The sequence below is a fragment of the Cyrtonyx montezumae genome, unplaced genomic scaffold, assembly GCF_038088225.1.
Source record: "Cyrtonyx montezumae isolate F1298 unplaced genomic scaffold, pur_monq_1.0 scaffold_3, whole genome shotgun sequence".
NCBI lineage: Eukaryota > Metazoa > Chordata > Aves > Galliformes > Odontophoridae > Cyrtonyx > Cyrtonyx montezumae.
Window position 1 is genome coordinate 146,336,248 of NW_027072034.1, and position 20,774 is coordinate 146,357,021.

Below are 20,774 nucleotides of genomic sequence, written 5' to 3' on the forward strand. Positions count from 1 at the left end.
ACAACATTTTAATTATCTGGTTATTATTCAGTTATTAACTGGTTTTGCAAAGACCATCAGCAGGGCTTGAGTGGCACGTGACTGTAGCTGTCAGCAGAACCAAAGGAAACAGAAAACCAGATGAAAATGTGTGAAATGAAGCAGACCACACCATGGGCAGTTCTCTTGAGCTCTCTGCCAAAGGACATTGGAGGTAAAATTTGGTTCAAGAATAAATCAGTGGCAGAAAAATCCACTGAGAGTCACTCAGCACATGTAAACTATGTTTAAATGATTTGGGGCTGGGAAAATGTGAAGTTGGCCCTACATACATCAGCCCTACTACAGTATTTCTTGTCTGTCCCCTCATAGTGACTGCAGGAAACAAGATACTGGGTTGGATGGACCAAAAGGCCAACATAAATTTATGCCTACATAAATTCACGCATTGTCTGCCTTGCACTCGTGAACTATGGAGAGCTTCAGGCAGATTTCTTAGGCCCGTAGAGCTTAGAGGAAGCATGAAAGATGGCTTTTCTTCTACACAGCACCTGCACTTGCCTTGGTGGTTACATGGATTGCGTTCGCCTGGCTTGCTTGAAAGATGTAAGAGATGTTTTGTTTCTAAAATAGTTAGCGTTAATACACACAGATGGTGTGAGAAAGGGAGAGGAATGAAGCTTCTGCCTTCTCATAGGAAGGAAAGCTGTTCTCAAAATATTTCTCAATTTCTCCCTTAGTGCAGTTGCTTTAAAAAAAAAAAATACAATTTCCTGCTTTTTAAATGTCCGTAAGATGAATCCTTCCCCAAAAAAGTCTCTTTATAGAAGCTCTTACAAAATTCATTCAGAAATCAAATCTTGCAGATTTATCTGTCTCCTGGAGAGCTGTAAGAGAAATGGGAAGATTTGTGGTTTATAAGGAGTGGCAATGGCTGAGTAGCATTTGAAGTGACCCTGTACTGAGACTGCAGGGCCCCGCAGTGCCATGCTGCTCCTCCTGCCTCCCAGCAGATCTTCATCTGCAAGCAGCCCTGCAGCAGCCCCTGCCCTGTCCCACCAGCCAGGGCAAGTTCAGGTGGCTTCAGAAAATGTAGCCACAGATGGGAGAGCAATGAGCACTGTTGGTACAAGCACTCAGATTCCTCTCTTCATCCCAGAAGGGTAGCATAACAAGGAGAGGTAAGTGAATCATATTCAGCTTCCCTAAAATAAAGGAAATGTGAGGCCGTTGTGGCCATTTAGCATCTTCCTTTTGCAGGCTTTCTGTCTCTTTGGAGTGCTGCAGCATTCAAGTGTTCCCAGAAGCCTGCTCTTGTGGGCAGTGATGAAAACAGGCTTCTGGGCCCCTCCATCTTCACAAAACTTCGGAGGAGGTTTTCTGAGGCTCGCTGTGTGTGGCTCAGTGCTGGTGAAGTGGGAAGTGGGGATGTGCAGCAGGAGCTTGGCTGAGCAAGCTGATACGTGCTTTTGTTGAGAGGTTGTGTTCTTGGGATGAACATTTGTCCACAGCTTTTTCCTCCTGCCCTTCAGGCACTAAAGTCACATCCAAATGCTGATGGAAGCAGAGCATCCTCCCCTCTCTCTTCATAGCGTCTCACCCCCATCTACACAGGCTCACCTTAAGCCCACACTGCACTTGGTCTACAGCGGACCAACTCTAATTGGAAAACTCATCAGTGGGAAAAAAAAAAAAGAATAAAATTCAAATTCAGGACCCCCTGTCCCTTTTGCAGCTGCGGTGCGGAGAAGACCCAGACATCTCACACCGCAGCTGACCCAGGGCTAACAAAGGCTGTCCCTGAGGGGTTTGTCAGCAGCCCCTGGGCAGCTCGCAGTGGAGAGCAGAGCTCTTTGTAGCCCTGATGGTTCAGCACAAAGCAGCCTTTATGGCTCAGCAGCAGGCAGCTCGCCCCTCTTCTCATCACCCCTCTCCTCAGGTTTGAAACGCCAGAGGACAAAACCTCTTGCAGCCCGCCCTGGTTCTGCTCATTCCTTGCACACACACACGCCTGTAATGCCATTCCTGGCACTAAGAAATGGAAAAGATGGATCTCTTTGGAATCACAGGGCCACACGCACCTCCCCTCTGTCAGAGGCAGCGTGAGCCCATCGCCCCTTGAGTTGTTCCGTGTTGGTAGAGAGGGATAATGAATAATGCTGAGCAGCGGCAGAAAGTTCATGGCAGGCAGCTGCACGCCGCGAAAACAACGGCAAGATCCTCCGTGCCAAAGGGTATCGCAGCAACCAGGAGCTCGGCCGTATTTTAAAGGGATTAGGAGTGCATAGATGGCACAAAGAATTTTAATGACAAAAGACTAAATAGATGCAAGTTTGCAAGCAACGGGAGCTCTCTGCTTTATAGCGGAGTTAACCAGTTACAAGGGAACAGCGGGAGGAACTCTCATCCCGCCCAGCCAGCTGCAGTGTGCTTGCAGCATCCCCTCAACGTCCCTGTACCCATTGGCCCTTCCAGGACCTGCGAGCATGCAGAGGTAGAATAGCCATCCGTGCCTTGTGTCCATTCCACACAAACAAATGGTCACTTTAGACTGTTTGGAAACCAAGGTGGTGGAGTCTCCTTCTCTGGAGACGTTCCAGAGCCGCCTGGACGCCTACCTGTGCAACCTGGGCTAGGGAGCTGCTTGGGCAGGGGGTTGGACTCTGTGATCTCTGGAGCTTCCAGCACCTACAATTCTGTAATTTCATAGCACTGTTCATGTGTTTCACAGTGCAGTCCTGCTCTCCTCTATTGCTGACATCTGTGTGAGCACGCAGCTGAGATTTAAGATGTGGCCATACCCAAACCATACTAAGTGCTATACCCAGCATACCTCACTGGGGGCCCAGGAGTTGTGCTCAGCAGGCTCCAGTGTAAGATTCTGCTTAGATATTTAGACAGTAATTAAGAGGGATTTCAATTAGAATTGAACTTATTTTCAGTGAGGTAAAAAAAACCCTCATTCTTCCTCTTCCTGGGCTGTTCTCACCCTCAAGTCAGCCAGCACAGAATTCCCCACAGGGTGGTGAGTCCCAGCACCTCAGAAGGCAGCACCTCATCCATACAGAAATGGTTATGATATCATTTGGGTTTTGAGCCCTGAGCTGACACAGTGCCCATGTCACACTGCTGAGCTGAGTCACTGGGGCACAATGAACACTCACCTGGGATGCAGCCCAAAGCCCTGACCCCAAAGGACAGCACACACACAGCTACTTGTGGCACCTGCCATATGAGCTGACTTAAAGTCATAAGCTGCTGCACACCACTAGCGGCCGTTTGTGGGCATGGTATATAGTAAAGGTTTATGCCTGATACTTGCATGGAAGGTGGCTGCTTCTAAGCAAAATGAGCCCTGTAGGGTGTTGCCTGTGACCTCTATTCCCATACTTTATGGTCTGCAGTAGCAGCAGGATCCAGCAAGCAAGAGTTTGTGATTGTTTCAGTTCACTACTGAAATCAGAGAGTGAGGTTTAATCCTGGCCGCCTCTAGGACAGACTTTACTCACTGCTTTAGCAGACACCCCCTGCATGCTGAGGCAGTTTTCAGAGAGGATCACAGGACCACAGCATGGCTGAGGCTGGCAGTGCCCTCTGTGTCCCTCTGCCCAACCCCTGCCCCAGCAGGGACATCCAGAGCAGAGTGCCCAGGGCCACGGCCAGGCAGCTTCTGGACATCTCCAAGGAGGAGATCCTCAGCCTCCAGGCAGCTGTGCCAGTGCTCAGCCACCTGCACAGCACAGAAGTGCTGCCTCGTGTTCAGAGGGAACCTTCTAAGTTCAGTTTGTCCCCACAGCCTCTTGTCCTGTCAGGATCACAGTGACTGCCTCCATTCCATTTTCTGCAAGACTCCCATGTATAGACACACGGCACCTCTTGCTGCAGCCTGCTTCATCAACATGAAACCACAGGGACAGCATCTGCTCACATCGTACCCTGCCCCCCACAGCTTTCCAGCTCCTGCAGCTGCAGAGCTGGGGAGCAGCCCATGGTGGGGCAGGAGGGCTGGGGGAGCTGCTGCCCATGGGGCAGTGCTGGAGCAGTGCCTGGAGGGTGGGCTCCGTGGTACAGAGCTATGTCAGAGCAGTGTTCGAAGAGCTGCGGCCTGTGGGAAGCCCACGTGGGTTAGTTTGGAAAAGACAGCGTCCTGTGGGAGGTAATCCTTCAAACTGGTGCAATCCTACTACAATTTGGGGGATTAGTGGCACTTAATTACATAACTCTTTGAGCTCCATGAATCTCCCTTATAGACAGTTTGGAAGCTAATGACAAATATTTGTTCTCTTTAATTACGCACGGCGTGGGAGGACTGCCCAGGTCCCTCCAGCCTTCCTCCTCCAGCACTGACAGTTTCAACACAACCTGCTCAGGGAGCAAGCAGAAACTGACACAAAGACAAAATGCAAACTGATTTTGGACTGGACTTCACAGGGTTGTAATGTAAGGTAGGACCCCAAAGGACCCCAAAAGTGGCGGATCATGCTGCTGCTGGATCCATATTTCAGACTAACCAAACTCACAGCAAATCACCTTCTCATCTCTCTGACTGTCAGACAAAGGGGCTTACTAACATTTCCTTGGGAAAACAGGGCTGCTCTGTCATGTCAGGAGAATTGAGTGCTGACGAACCCTCTTCTATTTTAAGAAGGAAGGGGGTCCTGCAATGAGGATGGTGAGGCATTGGAATGTGTTGTCCAGAGAGCTGGTGGATGTCCCATTCTTGGAGACAGTCAAGGTCAGGCTGCAGGGGACTCTGAGCACCCAGCATTAGCTATAGGTGTCCCTGTGCTTTGCAGGGGGGTTGGACTACTTGGCCTTCAAAGGTTCCTTCCAACTCAAATGATTTTATGATCCTATGATTCAGAGCAAGGCTGGGAAGGTCAAAGAGCTGAAACCTGATATTCTCGCTCCCCCATGGCATTGCTGACTCACTGTTGACTCTCAGACCCTTTCTCTGGTTTTTGTTTTTCCCCATTTAGTATCATGCAAAAAGAAATTTCCACTCTCCTTGCCTAGCTCTCATACCAAAAACCTATATTCAATACACTTTAAAAAGTAGCAGGGGGGAATCAGGTTTGGTGGTCAGGTCTCCTCACTGCTGATCTCCAAGGCAAGGTTGGGTTTCAGGGTATTCACCAGCAAATGGAATAAAATATGATGAATGCCCCAGTTGCAGACAGCAGCACCTCACCCTGCAGGAGGTGACAAAACCTCAGCCATGAGTGATTGACCCCAGGTAACACTTCACTTCTTTGGGTTCTTTGGCTTGCAGAGAAACCTAGGAGCTGCTTTTCTGCAGTGGTGCCATCCTGCTCCATGCCATCAGCTGCATCCCCCAGTGCCACCCACCGTGCTCTGGTAGCAGTGACAGTGTCCTGTGGCCATACGTGACTCTAAGCATGCCCCGTGCCCCCTGCTATGGGCACCACAGCAGTAAGACAGAGCAAAAAGCTGCTGGGGACAGCCCAACCCAACCCCCGTGTAGTCAGCAGCCAACTGAGTGATTTCCACAGAGCCCATGGGGAAAAGCAGAGGGAAGCAAGAAGATTATTTTGCATATGTCAGATTCTGATCCTCAGATATATTTTAGGAAACCAGCAAGCGTATCGCTTCACCCTCCCTCATACGGCACTGCTACGTTCAAAATCCTGTGACATCTGAGAAGCCTTAAAATACCCATCAGTTCCACCAGGCTGAAGTGTCGATGCACTTCGGCTGCAGTTCCCAAAGTGTCTCCTCAAAAGTACGCCCAAGGAAGGTGGGGTTTTGTGGTTTGTTTTGCTTGTTGTCGTTGTTGTCTCAAGAGGGGTGTTTTTTGGCACAGGGGATGGGGATGCTGTTTGGTTTTACTGATGAATGAGCAGTTCTGATGCTGTCATTGTCAGGGAGAACTGCCACCTGACCACCTAGAGCCTGGCTCCAAGGCAGGCACGGGCTATGGGCAGCCTCATTCCGCTCACAGCACACCCTGCACTGTGCTGGGCTCTGGGTCCACACCAGAGGCTCTGCTGGGCTGTTGCCAAGTAAATTACAACAGTTACAGATGATCTATCAAGAACAAGAGCAGAATTAAGGCTTTGGAAGATCAGGATTGATGCTGTTTCTGCACAGAGAGAAAACGATTTGTGTAAATTCTGTCCTCGTGACTTAGTTTTGTTTGTGTTTCTTCTCCTTATGAGAAACCCCTACAAGCCTTGGAAAGACCATGATGCTGATGTGTGCAGTCAGTATTCCACGCCTTGGAATTTTGTTACTAAGATTTTTTGCTTCTATAAGGCTCCTCTTGTAAGGCCAGATACCAAAAGACTGATTTAGAGAACTCTTAATAGGCAAATTATTAAGATTTTCCATGATACGCTCCACTGAATGCTCTCTGCTGCTTTTGTCATTGTCTTAAAAGGTGGAGCAACCCAACCGTGATGAATTTTTCATGTGCTGGGTAGGAAGGGATAATTAGAGTGCGTTTCATACAGATTGTCTGCAACCGCTTTCTAATTAACTAATTGACTACAGAGCTAATGAGATTCAAAATTAATTTTTATATTTGAATTTTGCCAGGCCTATTTTAAGAACCGCGAAGACATGATCGGCCAGAAGCTTTCCTTTGATGTAAATGCGATGTTTTGGAAATAATAGTCTTGCGTTATCTCTTCCGAGTCGATTTTGCAATAGCTTTTGCCTCTCCCTAGTGGCCACGCGGTGAAGTGCACGGCTCCGTCCTTCTCTTTGGAGGAGGCAGGCAGGATTTTGGCCAGAAACATCAAAACCACTTCAAGCTGTCGCTATCTGCACGCTCTCTTTTGCACCATCCCGCAGTGAAAGAGCTTAAAGAGTTAAAGGATTGGTGTTGTGGATGTGTGAATAAGGATGGCGTATTTACAGCACTGAGTTAGGGCGGAGCACACATGGCTCACGTATCCCTGGCGTTCATGAAAGTGCCAACAAACAACGGTTGACAAAGAGGAAAAACACAACAGCCGCAGTCAGCTCGATTCTCAAAGGCATTTAGGAAAGTTGTGGCAACCCGCGGGTTGTGCGGGAGGGGCTTCGTGTCAGCGGGCAACAGGGAGCAAAAAGGAGAACACGTGTTATACACCACTACACTCCCGGTGAAGAGGAGTCCCAGCTGGAGGCCTACACTGGGATGTTCTATGCTGCTCTGCCTTCTAAAAATCCTGCACAAGATGGATAATGTACCTCCCAGGAGAGAAGAAGAAACAGTCAAGTGCATGGAGCTGTCCAAAGTCATACGGATTAAAACCACTTCTGCACTTGCAGACGGGTATCGGAATGCACAGAAATGGGACAGGTGAAATGTTCAGACATTTAAGTGAAACCCATTAGAAAACCCAATTCTGCTTCCCAACATGCAAAGACAACCTGCTGCAACCTATTGCAAATCCAAGCACCGTGCGCAGTTATAGCCCTCAGCCTATAGCAAATAGAATAGAAATGCAAACTTTTACAGAAAAAAACTGTTGCAACTCTTAACTTTGAAAACAAATAATTGAGGAGAACTCCTGAAGTGCTGAGCAGTGTGACAAAAGGGATCAGCAGGCACGGGGGGGGAGAGCTGCACACGAGCAGGGCAGGTCGGTGTGCCTTTCAGATATGCTGATGGCTGTCAGATGAGCTCTTACAGTGTCAGTGATCACAACAATAATACAGTGGCATTCAGCGGTCAGACCTGCCAGATAGCAACATGTCAGTTGTGATTATTACATCCCGGAGCATCTCACTCAGCAGAAGTGTCAGGGGATAATTCAGCAGTCTAAATAAACACTGCAGGTGAGAGCTGCCTGCTCTCTGAAGAGCCAGCTGCCCCTGCTCCACCAGGCAGTGATGTGTGGCTGTGAGCTCGTGCCAGCAGCTTTAGTTGCTGGGATTTGCACTGCCAGGAAGACGGGGACCCACAGAAAAATGTTTGGTTGGTGCTACATCTCTTGTTCACCCCATAGTCAGCTCTATGTCTGTACCCAGGTTGGGCACAAGGACAGTCAATGTCCTGACAGTTCGGTTCCAGACAGCCTGAAGAGAGGGACTGCTCACCTATGATCCCTCTGGCAGTCTCTTTCTTCTGATCCAGATCATCAATGCCCCTCTTCCATCTTTCTGGCCCTATTTTATCCTGCCCCTGGCCACTCTGCCACTGTCCTGTTGTGAATCACAGCACGGCTGAGACTAGAAGTGCCCTCTGCATCCCTCTGCCCAACCCCTGCCCCAGCAGGGACACACAGAGCGGGGTGCCCAGAGCCATGGCCAGGAGGCTTCTAGACATCTCCAAGGAGGAGATCCACAGCCCCTGGGCAGCTGTGCCCATGCTCAGCCACCTGCACAGCACAGAAGTGCTGCCTCGTGTTCAGAGGGAGCCTGTGTTCCAGTGTGTGCCCATGGCCTTTTGTCCTGACACTGTGCACCACTGACAAGAGCCTGGCTCCATCCTCATTTGCACCCTCCCTTCAGGTATTTATGGATATAGATGAGATCTCCCTCAGCCTCCTCTTCTCCAGGCTGACCAGGCCCATCTCTCCCTTAGCCTCACCTCACACAGGAGGAGAGACTCCTCCATCACTGTGGTGGCCCTACACTGGACCATTTCCAGTATGTCCATGTCCCTCTTGTACTGGAACACCAATAACTGGGCACAGCACTCCAGGTGTTGCCCCTCCAGGGCTGAGTGGAGAGCAAGAATCATCTCCTTCGACCCGCCCATACTTTGTACTTTGCATAATGAAGCCGAAGATGCCATCAGCCTTCTCTGTGGTAAGTACACCTGACTGGCTCCTGAGTCCTGGCCCTGACCCAAGCCCTGGGCACAGCAGATGAAATTCCCTCTTCAGCTATTACCATGATGTACTCTAACAACCAGCAAGCTCCTGCCTAGTGCATTAGCAGGGTTGATCCCTTCTGTATTTAAAAAAAAAATCACTGCCATAGGAATGAAAATAGCACTTGCTCGAAAGCTCGAGTACATGAGACAGCCAAGGAAAGGACATGAGAAGCCTCCAGTGCCAGGAGGATGAGGCATGACCTACGCCTCTGCCTGAGCACAAAAGCAAAACTTGATTCCACAGCCACTGTGGTGCCACCAGGCTGCTGGTACAGGGGTTCCATCTCTGCACACAGACCTGACCAATCCCAGTTAAGAATTTGGAAAGGTTCCCAGATTATAATTACCTATATATAAGTATAATGATAATTACGGTACCTAACTGAGACCTCAGAGCACGAAACTGACAAGTGATGACAACTAAATTCATTAAGAGTGCAAATGTGCTTCCTCTCCTTTATGAAACGACACTGAGTGATTGCTGAAGAAATCCAGCAACCAGAGACGTGATCTGCAGATATGTGCTGAGCCTGAGATGGGCAGGGGCTGCTGGAAAGGGCTGCAGGACCATCTGGATGTAGGCTCTGGGTGTCTGTGCTGAGGAGAAGTTGGGCCAGAGGGACACAGAGAGTCCTGCCAGCCTCAAGACAGCAAAGTAGGGCCATGAGCAGGGTAAAAAAGGGCAATGTGAAAGGCAGTCATGGTGCAAGGTGGGCTTCTAGAGCAGGATCAAAAATCAAGGCAGCCTCTTTCCATCAGAGCCTGGGTATGAACAGTGAGAGCTACAGTGCCTTGCACAGATAATAGTAGGATTCTGGGCACCTACATCAGCTGGTTTTGCTCAGAGCACCACAAAGTCTCAAACACTGCTGTTGTATGACTGACCTGTGGTGCTGAACTCATATTCCCATGTCAAGCATTTCAGCCCATGCTTTTATTTTTCCAACAGAGTAGCTAACCCTCTGCCTGAAAGTGTCTCATTGTAGCTGTGTGCTTCCACCCATCAAAGCTTGAAATACTTTGTCTCTGAATGTCACTGAATTTCTGGAAAGTAACAGTTGACCAATTTGAAGGCGTCCTTGCTTTCACACTGTCTTCATGTCTATCCACCAGAAGTTCTTCAGTTTCTTTTTTAACAAGCATTTGCAAGAAATTCCTTCTTCTTTTCATGCAAAGGTCTCTGAGGAGTGAGGCCAGAGCACAGCAAACTCACGGGATAAAGACAGCAGGAATCTCTGCTGCAGAGCATCAGTTCCCCTCCTCAGGGAAAGGACTGGGCAGAAAGGTGATCCCCATGCCACCAGGATGGCTGCATCTGATGAAATGTAATCTGCTTCTGGAAGGGTGATGACAAACCTTGAGGTGCTGACAGAGTGGGCAACGTAAGGGCAGGTGACCCTGTGCTGAGGCACAAAGTCACGTCAGGTTGGACATGAGGAATAATTTATTTTCATTAAAAGCGGTTTAGGCAGTGGCACAGGCTGCCCAGGGAGGTGGGGGGGTCACCGTCCATGGAGGTGTTCAAGAGCCGTGTGGATGTGGCACTGATGGCTGTGGTTAGTGGACGTGATGGGGTGGTGGGTCGATGGCAGGACTGCATGATCTTAGGGTTTTTTTTCCAGCCTTAATGATTCTATGATTCTGTGAGTCTAAGAGGAGGAACACCCCCCCCCAAAAAAAAAAAAACAAAAAAACAAAAAAAAAAAAAACAAAAAAACCCACCTCGCTCAGCAATAATACACATTAATAAAGTAACACTGTAGCCATAGAAAGTTAAGAAAATATTACTTCATTCAGGGAAAAAAAAATAAATCAACACTATCAGTATTTAGAAGGTGGGGAAAGGGTATATAGAGCTTTAGGAATTATTAGAGGAGAAACCAAGAGCAATCAAAACCAAAATCCCCACTCTGTGTAAATGCAGAGTGTGCCTACAGCGTGAATACATTTTGCACTCCTGCACAGTGCTTTTACTCTTTCCTTCAGAAGGCTGCTTCACAACCAGAAACATCTCTGTTTCAGTGCCTGGAGCCTAATATTCAGTCTGCATTTTTCCTCTTATTTCACCTCCTGCTCCTGATGTTCTCATGCCACCATCAGTAACAGCCCCTTGGTGACTGCACCTCCTGATATTGCCATGTGGCATTAGACTGTGCCTCCTGCAGTCCCTGCAGTGTCTTAGCCAAGCTAGAGGTGTGTATCTTTTGTACTCTTCTCTGTTTAGTAGTCCCTTAATCCCCTGCCTCCATGCCAGAAGCTGGCAAGGCAACTGTAGCTGTTGTGCTGCACCTTCATTGTGTTGGGCTGGCAGATGGGACATCCAGCAAGCTCCCCTGAGCCCCTGGGATGAAGCCATGAGAGATGACTTCTGCATGCTGAAGCTCTGGGACAGGTTGCCCAGGGAAGTGCTGGAACCCCCACCCCCAGAGGGAACTAGGAGCCATGTGGATGTGGCACTAAGGGACACAGTTCAGTGATGGGACTCGTTATGTCAGGTTGGTTGGACTTGGTGATCTTGAAGGTCTTTGCCAACTGAAACGAGTCTAAGACTCAAAGGAAAGTAGATAAATAAATAAATAATTAAAATCAATAAATCAGGGCTTTCTACCCTGCTCAGTTGAACTGGAGCATCAGTTTTGGCATCCTATTGTTTTTAGGACTGCATTTACAATGCATCCTTCCCCACAGCTTTGGTTTTCCCATAAATGAAAGTTGTGCCATACTCAGCTTTTTTGCTCTCAGCCACCGTGCAATTTCTGGGCATTACATTTGCTCTTCTCTCAGTGTTGTTGTCTATTTGCATGTTTTAACTAGTTGGGTCTTCAGCCAGTGCAAATGAGGGGAAAAAAACACCAAACCTATTTAGAGTGAGGAAACTCACAGGCCCTATTTGAGAAGGGTGGAGATGAGCTCCTTAGGGTAAATTATAAATGGATGGTATTAAGTCTAAGGAAATAAACAAGTTACAACACCAAATCACTGCTCTCTCCACAGAGGATTTTAAAAGAAGCAGCAACATGATAGGCTGAAACAAACTCCCTGTCTAAAAGCCCTAAATTGTTTCTTCTCTTGCTGCACAATAGAAGCTATATACAGCCAAGAAGCCTTGAACATTGTTCCTGCAATAAAGATCCTAGCATTTTGGAACCCATTCTTGGCATTAAAAATAATTAATGTTAGCAATAAACGTGTTTTCTGAAACATTTCCAAACCTGTGTGGTTTCTGCAATAGGTGAAGGTTCAGATTTCATCTGACGGAGCTTGAACTAACTCCTCTGTTCTCAAAATAGACTCAGATGAAAGGCAAAAGAAATAACGACTGTTGCTCACTGAGCTTTCTTGGACTGGAAAGGGAATGGCTTCACACAGGACTAGAAGTCCAAATGCCTGTTCACATAGTGATTTCTTATCATGCTTCTTCCTGGTGATTACTGTCTAAACTGCTGGTTTTACCCCGCTTAACCTCACTGAGGTGACACCAGAAGTAATCATTCTGCCTAGAATTCAGCTCTGGTGCTCAGACCAGCTTGACACATGGACTCTTACTGGGGTGGGGGGGAAGGGGTGTGGGCAGATGCAGACCTTCCTGCAGTGCCCCAGCTCCAGGGGATCAGCCAGCACCAACCTGGGGCTCCTGACCACCAACACAGATGTCATGTCCCAGTGTTGTGTTTTGCTTACCACTGCTGCAGAATATCAATGTTGTGGCCTGAGGCTGAGCCACAGCATTTCCTCATATCTTGTTTCTCTTTTCCATTAGACTTCATCTGGGATCACAGGAGGTGATTGTGCTGACTGCAGTCTCAGACAACCAAGAGATACAACCTTAAGTATAGGAGGGAGTAGGAACCACCGCAGATGGCCTACAAGCCTGCAAGTTGTTTTCTAGATGCTCTTCTTTTTTCATGCCCAATGTGTTGTTAAGTAACTTGATATCAGGGATAATAAATACTGTTCACCTCCAGAACCTAATTTTGTTCACTTTTAATGTACAGCACAAAACTTCTGTTTTCTTTCCAAGTGTTGGAAAACTGGAAGGTTGATGAATAAAGTGTGGTTAGAAGGTGCTTTATGGCTGACTGTTGTGGTTTCTATGCTTATTTGCTCAAAGTGCTGCTTTAGCAGGAGTAGATCACCGGTGCACTTGTAAAGTAAGCAGTTATGAATACATGCTATATGTACAAATGTATATTTAACATTATGTATATGTAGATCCTGTACAAGATATAGTTTGTGTTACAAGGATGCCTAACTCTGAGGATAATTTCTCTCATGCACAGCCCCCCAGCAGACAAAACCACTGACTGCCAGGGGCATAGCAACTTTTTGCATTACACTTGAAAAATCCTATGACAAAAAAACAATTCACCACTCTGATTCTTATGAGAAAGGTGAAATGTTCCTAACACAGCATTAGCACACATGTTTTTCTAAGCCTTCCCTCATTGTTCTGATGGGCTGAGATGAGAGAAGCTCCAGTTCCCTTTAGAGAACAATTTCCTTCACAAAGATGGATGTTATGTTGACTCACTTCAATCCTTAAATACTGTTACCAGTCCTAGAAACAGGCACCTCCAGCTCTGCATTCTTCTTCCTTCAGTCTAGAGATCTCACAGTAGAACTTAAATTAGGGAATTACTCTTCCCACTATTTGTAGGCTCTCTTCCCTGCTCTTGTAAACTTCATGTTTTAAGAAAATTTCTTGAAGCAACTTTTTTTTTTTTTTTTGTACAACTGAGGACTGAATGGAGCTGGGTAACAGCCTGGCTTTTTTAGCTTCTCAATTTTGTTTTAAATTCCCTTCAGAAAGAAGCTTGAAATTGTTCACACCCAGGCAAGTTGAAACAGCATTTTTTGAACTGGGAAATGAATATGTCATCAGTTGGTACCAAGAAAACAAAAGGTCAGGCAAAACCTCGCCCATGAGCATATTTTTTGGAGGTTGCCAATCAACTTGACATCTGTGTGATTCCTTCTACAGAAAAAGACAATTAATACTAGGAATCAGACCCAAAGGGGATATCAAATTTTCTTTGAAGGATCAGCCTTCACTGAAAACCTGCCATTGAAAACATGACTTGTAATTCTGGTTTTCATCCCCACCCCGAGCTTCTTGTACCAACCGTTGGGTTTCATCACTTACCGACTCCAAGTCTTCTGGAAGCAAGATCCATAGAAAGAACAGCAGTGAGACTCCATCTGGAGTACTGCGTCCAGGCCTGGGACCCCAGACAAGAATGATGTGAAGCTGTTAGAGTGGGTCCAGAAGAGGCCAGGAAGATGATCAGAGTGCTGGAGCACCTCTCCTGGGACCACAGGCTGAAGGAGTGGGGCTTGTTCAGCCTGGAGAAGAGAAGGCTCTGAGGAGACCTCATTGAGGCCTGCCAGTTCTTGGAGGAGGTTTAGACCATAGGGAGACTGACTTATTATACTGGCAGATAGTGATAGGACAAGAAGGAATGGCTTTAAACAGAAAGAGGAAAGGTTTAGGTTAGATGTTAGGAAGAAATTCTTGACGCAGAGGGTGGTGAGGCCCTGGCACAGCTGCCCAGATATGCTGTGGGTGCCTCATCCCTGGAGGTGCCCAAGGCTGGGTTGGATGGGGCCCTGTGCATCCTGAGCTGGTGGGAGCAGCCAGCCCATGGCAGGGGTTGGGGCTGGTGGGCTTTAGAGTCCCTTCCAACACAATGCATTCTACGATTCTGTGATTTCACTGGTGCCTAAGAAGTGATATGAGTTGTTCACATGTTAAGTGTGCCACTCCCTTCACGAGGGCAATGGGTCAGCCTTGCTGAATTTGAAATATATTCTTATGATACAATTATACACTTGGTAAAATGCATGAAAGGGCTTCAGAACAATAGGAATTGTGTAATTAATGAGAAAACAGAGAAATGTCAGATAAACAAGAGAAAATTAACTGCTCGGCAAGTGCTCCAAGAAAATAGCAGGCAAGTAGCACAAAAAGAGTAGAAGAGAGGATTTGGGGCAATTATCCCCATAATTAGTTTCATAGAAGTGCTTTTACAATATCTTCCCTCTCCAGACTCCTGGAAGTTGCCTCTTGCTGCCATAAAATTGAAAAAAAAAAAATTCAACTGCCTTTTCTTGTGGATCTATTTAATCTAACAAAATCTCCTGGAACATGTAATTGGATCTGACATTAAAAAGGCCTCAGAGAAGGAATGTGTTGCAACAAAAGCTCTTCTTTCTTTTCAAAATGTGGGCATTAAGGATTGCATCAAGAAAATGTAAAGAGAGAAACACATGGATGTGCACCAGGGTGGTTTCGATGTACATGTCAAGTTGATGTTGATGTGAACTAAACCAACTGCAGAGTGAGTAGCTGGATTTTTGTGAGCATAAGACAGCACTCCATCCACTGTAGCCAACCTCAGTGCCAGGGAGGACCTTGGAGCAGATCCTCCTGGAAGCCATGTGTATGGAAGAGAGGGAGGTGATACGGGACAACCAGCATGATTTCACCAAGGGCAGGTCCTTACTGCTATTTATGATGGTGTAACTGTGTCAGTGGACAAGCCACCTATGGCATCTCTGGACTTCAGTTAACACCTTTGACATGGTTCCCCACTGCATCCTTCTCTCCAAATCAGAAGGATAATGGATTCAACAGGTGGACTGTCTGATGGATGATGGCTGTGAGATTGTACCCAGAGTGGTGCTCAGTGGTGCAACGTCCTCATGGAGATCAGTGATGAGTGGTGTCCCCCAGGGGTCAGTGCTCTTAAACATCTTCATCAGTGACACCGACAGTGGGATCACGTGCACCCTCAGCAAGTTTGCTGGTAACACCAAGCTGTGGGATGCAGTCAGAGCACCTGAGGGATGGGATGTCATCCAGAGAGACCTAGACAGGCTTGAGCAGTGGGCCCAACTATGATAGTGGGCAACCCCCACTATCAGCACAAGCTGGGGGGTGTGAGGAGGGAGTGCAGGGTACTTGTGGATGGCAGCTAGACATCAGCCAGCACTGTGCCCTCACAGCCCAGAAAGCAACCGTACCCTGGGCTGCATCAACAGCAGCGTGGCCAGCAGGGTGAGGGAGGGGATCCTGCCCCTCTGCTCTGTGCTGTGAGACCTCACCTGGTGACACTCAAGGTCAAGCTGGATGGGGCTCTGAACACCTGATCGAGTTGTAGGTGTCCCCATGCATCACAGGAAGTTGGGTGACCCTAAAGATCCCTTTCAGCTCAAAAGGTTCTGTGAAACCTGAAAACGGGGAAGGTGATTTTAAATTAATTTCGAACCTATTTTCCGTAGGAAACGACTACAGGAACGCCTTTTTTTTCTTTTTTTTTTTTTTTAATCAGAGGATTAGAAAAAGCAACTAAGCCTCTAAATTCCATTAAAAAAAAATCGGATGGAATAAAGCTGAATCAGCCAAACCCCTTCCAAGCCTGCCACTTAGAGTCCCGCAGCGCTTCCCGCAGTCCCCGCCAGGGGACACTGCGCCCGCGGGGACGGGCGCTGCGAGCCGCGACGGAAAGCGCTCAGCGGCAGCGCACGGAGTCATCGCCGCCGCGGTGTTGAAACGCGGGGTTTGGCTTCGCTTCTTCCCACTGATTGCAACTTTGCAGCGTGAGCTCCACGACCCGCAGCCGCCCCCAAGCGATCTCGAACTCACCCCGTCTCCTGCCTACCCGCTGCTCTGCGCGGCCCGCAGCGGTGGACGAGCTGCAGGGCAGCCCCAGGGCGGCGGGACGCGAACAGCGTAACTTCGGCTGGGGGGACAGAGGGAGGGGGGAGGTCTGTTAATTTACCGTACTCCGAAAAACAATTATTTTTCCCTACTTAACATATATATATTTCCAAGTATACATTCGCTTCAAGTTTTGTTGGAGACCACAAACCCGGGACGGGCAGGTGACTGCGCGCGGGGAAAGCCGCAGCGCTCCGTCGGAGCCGCGCTCTCACCTCGCGAAGCCGCTCCCCCCCAAAGACGGAGCCCGCGCCTCCGAGCGGCGGACGGAGGCAGGCCGGCACGGAGCCCCGCGGGGCGCGCCCGGCCCGGCCCCCACCGACATCGCCGCCGCCCGGGAGGGGCCGGGCGGGGCCGCCGGGAAACCACGCCCCGGGCAGCGCCCGCTGAGCAGCGCGCAGCCCGCACCGAGCGGAGCGGGGCGGCAGAGCGGGACGGGACGGGACGGGGCGGCTGCACCGTGCGGGGACCGCTGTGCCCGTGGACCGGCCCCGCCGGAGGGGACGCTGAGGAGGGGCTTCGGGATTTGTCTTTTTTCTTTTTTTTTCTTTCTTTCTTTTTTTCTTTCTTCTTTTTTTTTTTTTTTTTTTGAGAAGTAGAGGAGCAGCAGGTTTATGCTAATCGCCCTCCCGGGAGCAGCGGTAGGAGGAGGAGGAGAGGAGCCATTTTGAACTCACTTCAAAGTTTAAGGTGGAAAAGTTGGAGCGCTCCCTCCCGCTGCCCGCGGACGGGGCCGGGGCTCCCGCGGAACGCCGGGGCGGCGGCTGATGGCTGCGGGCGGGCGGGCGGCCCGGCGGGTGGATGGATTGTGCGGCAGCGCGCTGCCCGCGGTCGCTGCCTCCTGAGCCCCGGAGATGCCGCGGCTGTCCGCCGCCGCCGCCTGCGTGTCCTGGGCCGCGCTGCTCTGCGCCCTGGCTCACGCGGGCGGTGCGGAGCCTCGGCCGCCCCGCGCAGCCCCGCTCCTCCACCTGCCCCCGGGGGCAGCGCCGCGCCGCGGAGCCGCGGAGCCGCCGGCGTTGCCGCCCGCCGGGCGCCTGAGGGCGGCCGGGGCCGCGCCGCGCCGCGCTCCGCCCGCGGAGCCCCGCGGGTCCCGGTGCGGAGGGCCGAGCCCGCGGCGCGCCCGGCGGCGGGCGGCCCCAGAGCCCCGCGGAGCTGCCTGCGCTGTGCCGGAGGGGGACGGGCGGAGGGCGGCGCGGCGGGCGCGGAGCCCCAACAGCCCCCCGCAGTTCCAGCTGCCCAGCTACCAGGTGTCCATCCCCGAGAACGAGCCGGCGGGCACGGCGGTGATCGTGCTGCGCGCGCAGGACCCCGACGAGGGGGAGGCGGGCCGGCTGGCGTACTCCATGGAAGCGCTCTTCGACGAGCGCTCCAACGACTACTTCTCCATCGACCCGCAGACGGGCAGCGTGGTCACCGCCCGCAGCCTCGACCGGGAGACGAAGGACACCCACGTGCTGAAGGTGACGGCCTCAGACCACGGCTCCCCGCGCCGCCGCTCGGCCACCACCTACCTGACGGTGACTGTCAGCGACACCAACGATCACGAGCCTGTGTTCGAGCAGCCCGAGTACCGGGAGAGCATCCGCGAGAACCTGGAGGTGGGCTACGAGGTGCTGACCATCCGTGCCACCGATGGTGACGCCCCGGCCAATGCCAACATGCTGTACCGCCTGCTGGAGCCGGGCGCTGGGGACGGGGTCTTCGAGATTGACCCACGCTCGGGGGTCGTGAGGACCCGTGCCCCGGTGGACCGTGAGGAGGTGTCTGAGTATCACCTGGTGGTGGAAGCCAACGACCAGGGCAAGGATCCTGGGCCGCGCAGTGCCACGGCCATGGTGCACATCACCGTCGAGGATGAGAATGACAACTACCCTCAGTTCAGCGAGAAGCGCTACCTGGTGCAGGTGCAGGAGGATGCCCCGGTGAACAGTCAGATCCTGCAGGTGCAGGCCACGGATCGGGACCGAGGCAGCAATGCCCAGGTGCACTACAGCATTGTGAGTGGCAACCTGAAAGGTCAGTTCTACATCCACTCCTTCTCTGGTGCCATTGACCTGATCAACCCTCTTGATTATGAGACTATTCGGGAGTACACGCTCCGCATCAAAGCCCAGGATGGGGGCAGACCTCCCTTAATCAACTCCAGCGGCATGGTGTCAGTGCAGGTCGTGGATGTCAATGACAATGCCCCCATCTTCGTCAGCACTCCCTTTCAGGCCACGGTGCTGGAGAACGTTCCTCTGGGCTACTCGGTGCTGCACATCCAGGCTGTGGACGCTGACTCTGGGGAGAACGCGCGCCTGGAGTACAAGCTTATTGAGATGACACCACCGGCCGGGGTTGCCCCGGCATCGGGGGACTCCGTTTTCCCCTTTCAGATCAACAACAGCACAGGGTGGATCACAGTGGCTGCAGAGCTGGACCGAGAAACCGTGGAGAACTATCACTTCGGGGTGGAGGCCAGGGATCATGGTGTGCCGGTGATGACCTCCTCAGCCAGCGTGTCCATCACTGTCCTGGATGTGAATGACAACAACCCCACTTTCACAGAGAAGGTCTATCACCTCCGGCTGAATGAGGATGCAGCTGTGGGCAGCAGTGTCCTCACCCTGACTGCTGTGGACAGGGATGTGAACAGCGTTGTGACCTACCAGATCACCAGCGGCAACACCAGGAACCGCTTTGCCATCACCAGCCAGAGTGGAGGGGGACTGATCACACTGGCCTTGCCTCTGGATTACAAGCAGGAGAGGCAGTATGTGCTCACCGTCACTGCCTCTGATGGCACTCGCTTTGACACTGTCCAGGTCTTCATCAACGTCACAGATGCCAACACACACCGCCCAGTCTTCCAAAGCTCCCACTACACGGTGAGTGTCAGTGAGGACAAGCCCATTGGCACCTCTATTGTCACGATCAGTGCCACTGATGAGGACACGGGGGAGAATGCAAGAATTACTTACATTTTGGATGACAACATCCCTCAGTTCCGCATTGACCCTGACACCGGCACCATCACCACTCTGATGGAGCTGGACTACGAGGACCAGGCATCCTACACCTTGGCCATCACAGCCCATGACAATGGCATCCCGCAGAAATCTGACACCACCTACGTGGAGATCCTCATCCTGGATGCCAATGACAACGCACCCCGCTTCCTGCGTGACCGCTACCAGGGCTCAGTTTTTGAGGACGTGCCGCTCTCCACCAGTGTCCTCCAGCTTTCGGCCACCGACCGCGACTCAGGGCTCAATGGCCGCCTGCTCTACACATTCCAGGGTGGGGATGATGGAGATGGAGACTTCTATATTGAGCCCACCTCTGGAGTGATACGCACGCTGCGCAAGCTGGACCGCGAGAACGTGGCCGTCTACAGCCTGCGGGCCTTTGCTGTAGACAGGGGCAGCCCACCCCTGAAGGCGTCTGTGGATATCCAGGTGACCGTGCTGGACATCAATGACAACCCTCCTGTCTTTGAGAAGGATGAGTTTGACATCTTTGTGGAGGAGAACAGCCCTGTGGGCTCTATCGTGGCCCGAATCAGTGCAGCTGACCCTGATGAGGGAACCAACGCACAGATCATGTACCAGATAGTGGAGGGCAACATACCTGAGGTCTTCCAGCTGGACTTGCTGAATGGGGACCTCACAGCTCTGATGGACCTGGATTATGAGAGCCGCACAGAGTATGTGATTGTGGTGCAGGCCACCTCGGCCCCGCTGGTGAGCCGGGCAACCGTGCACATCCGCCTGTTGGATCAGAATGACAACCCACCCATCCTGCAGGACTTCCAGATCCTCTTCAACAACTATGTGACCAACAAGTCCAACAGCTTCCCCTCCGGTGTGATCGGCAAGATCCCCGCACATGACCCCGATGTGTCTGATAGCCTGGCCTACACCTTCGTGCAAGGCAATGAGTTAAACTTGCTCCTCCTGGACTCTGCCACCGGGGAACTCAAGCTCAGCCGAGACCTGGACAACAACAGACCTCTGGAAGCCCTCATGAAAGTGTCGGTCTCAGGTAAGCACACATTGGAGGTGTGTGAAATGTGCACTTCTTGTTGGGCTGATGTGGTGGCATGGGGAGAATAGCTTCTTGTAGCTTGGGGTGCAGCCTTCAGTTTCCAGAGGCAGCAATTTAACTGTGAAGTTCTTGGAAAGGAACCACAAAAATGTTATCTAGTCCACGTGTGTGGATTGAAGCGATGTGCTGAAGTTGTTTGGTAAATGTGGATTGTGA

General features: G+C 50.8%; 1 protein-coding gene across 1 annotated transcript in view; it reads left to right on the plus strand.

Annotated features, from left to right (window-relative positions):
• Window positions 1-17,383: 17,383 nt before the first annotated feature.
• The window catches only part of CELSR1 (cadherin EGF LAG seven-pass G-type receptor 1), a 155,482-nt gene continuing 152,091 nt past the window's right edge, over window positions 17,384-20,774 (plus strand). Inside the window, exon 1 of the mRNA XM_065743564.1 lies at window positions 17,384-20,555. Within this exon, the coding sequence (XP_065599636.1) occupies window positions 17,384-20,555 (3,172 nt within the window). The remainder of the gene's footprint in view (window positions 20,556-20,774) is intronic.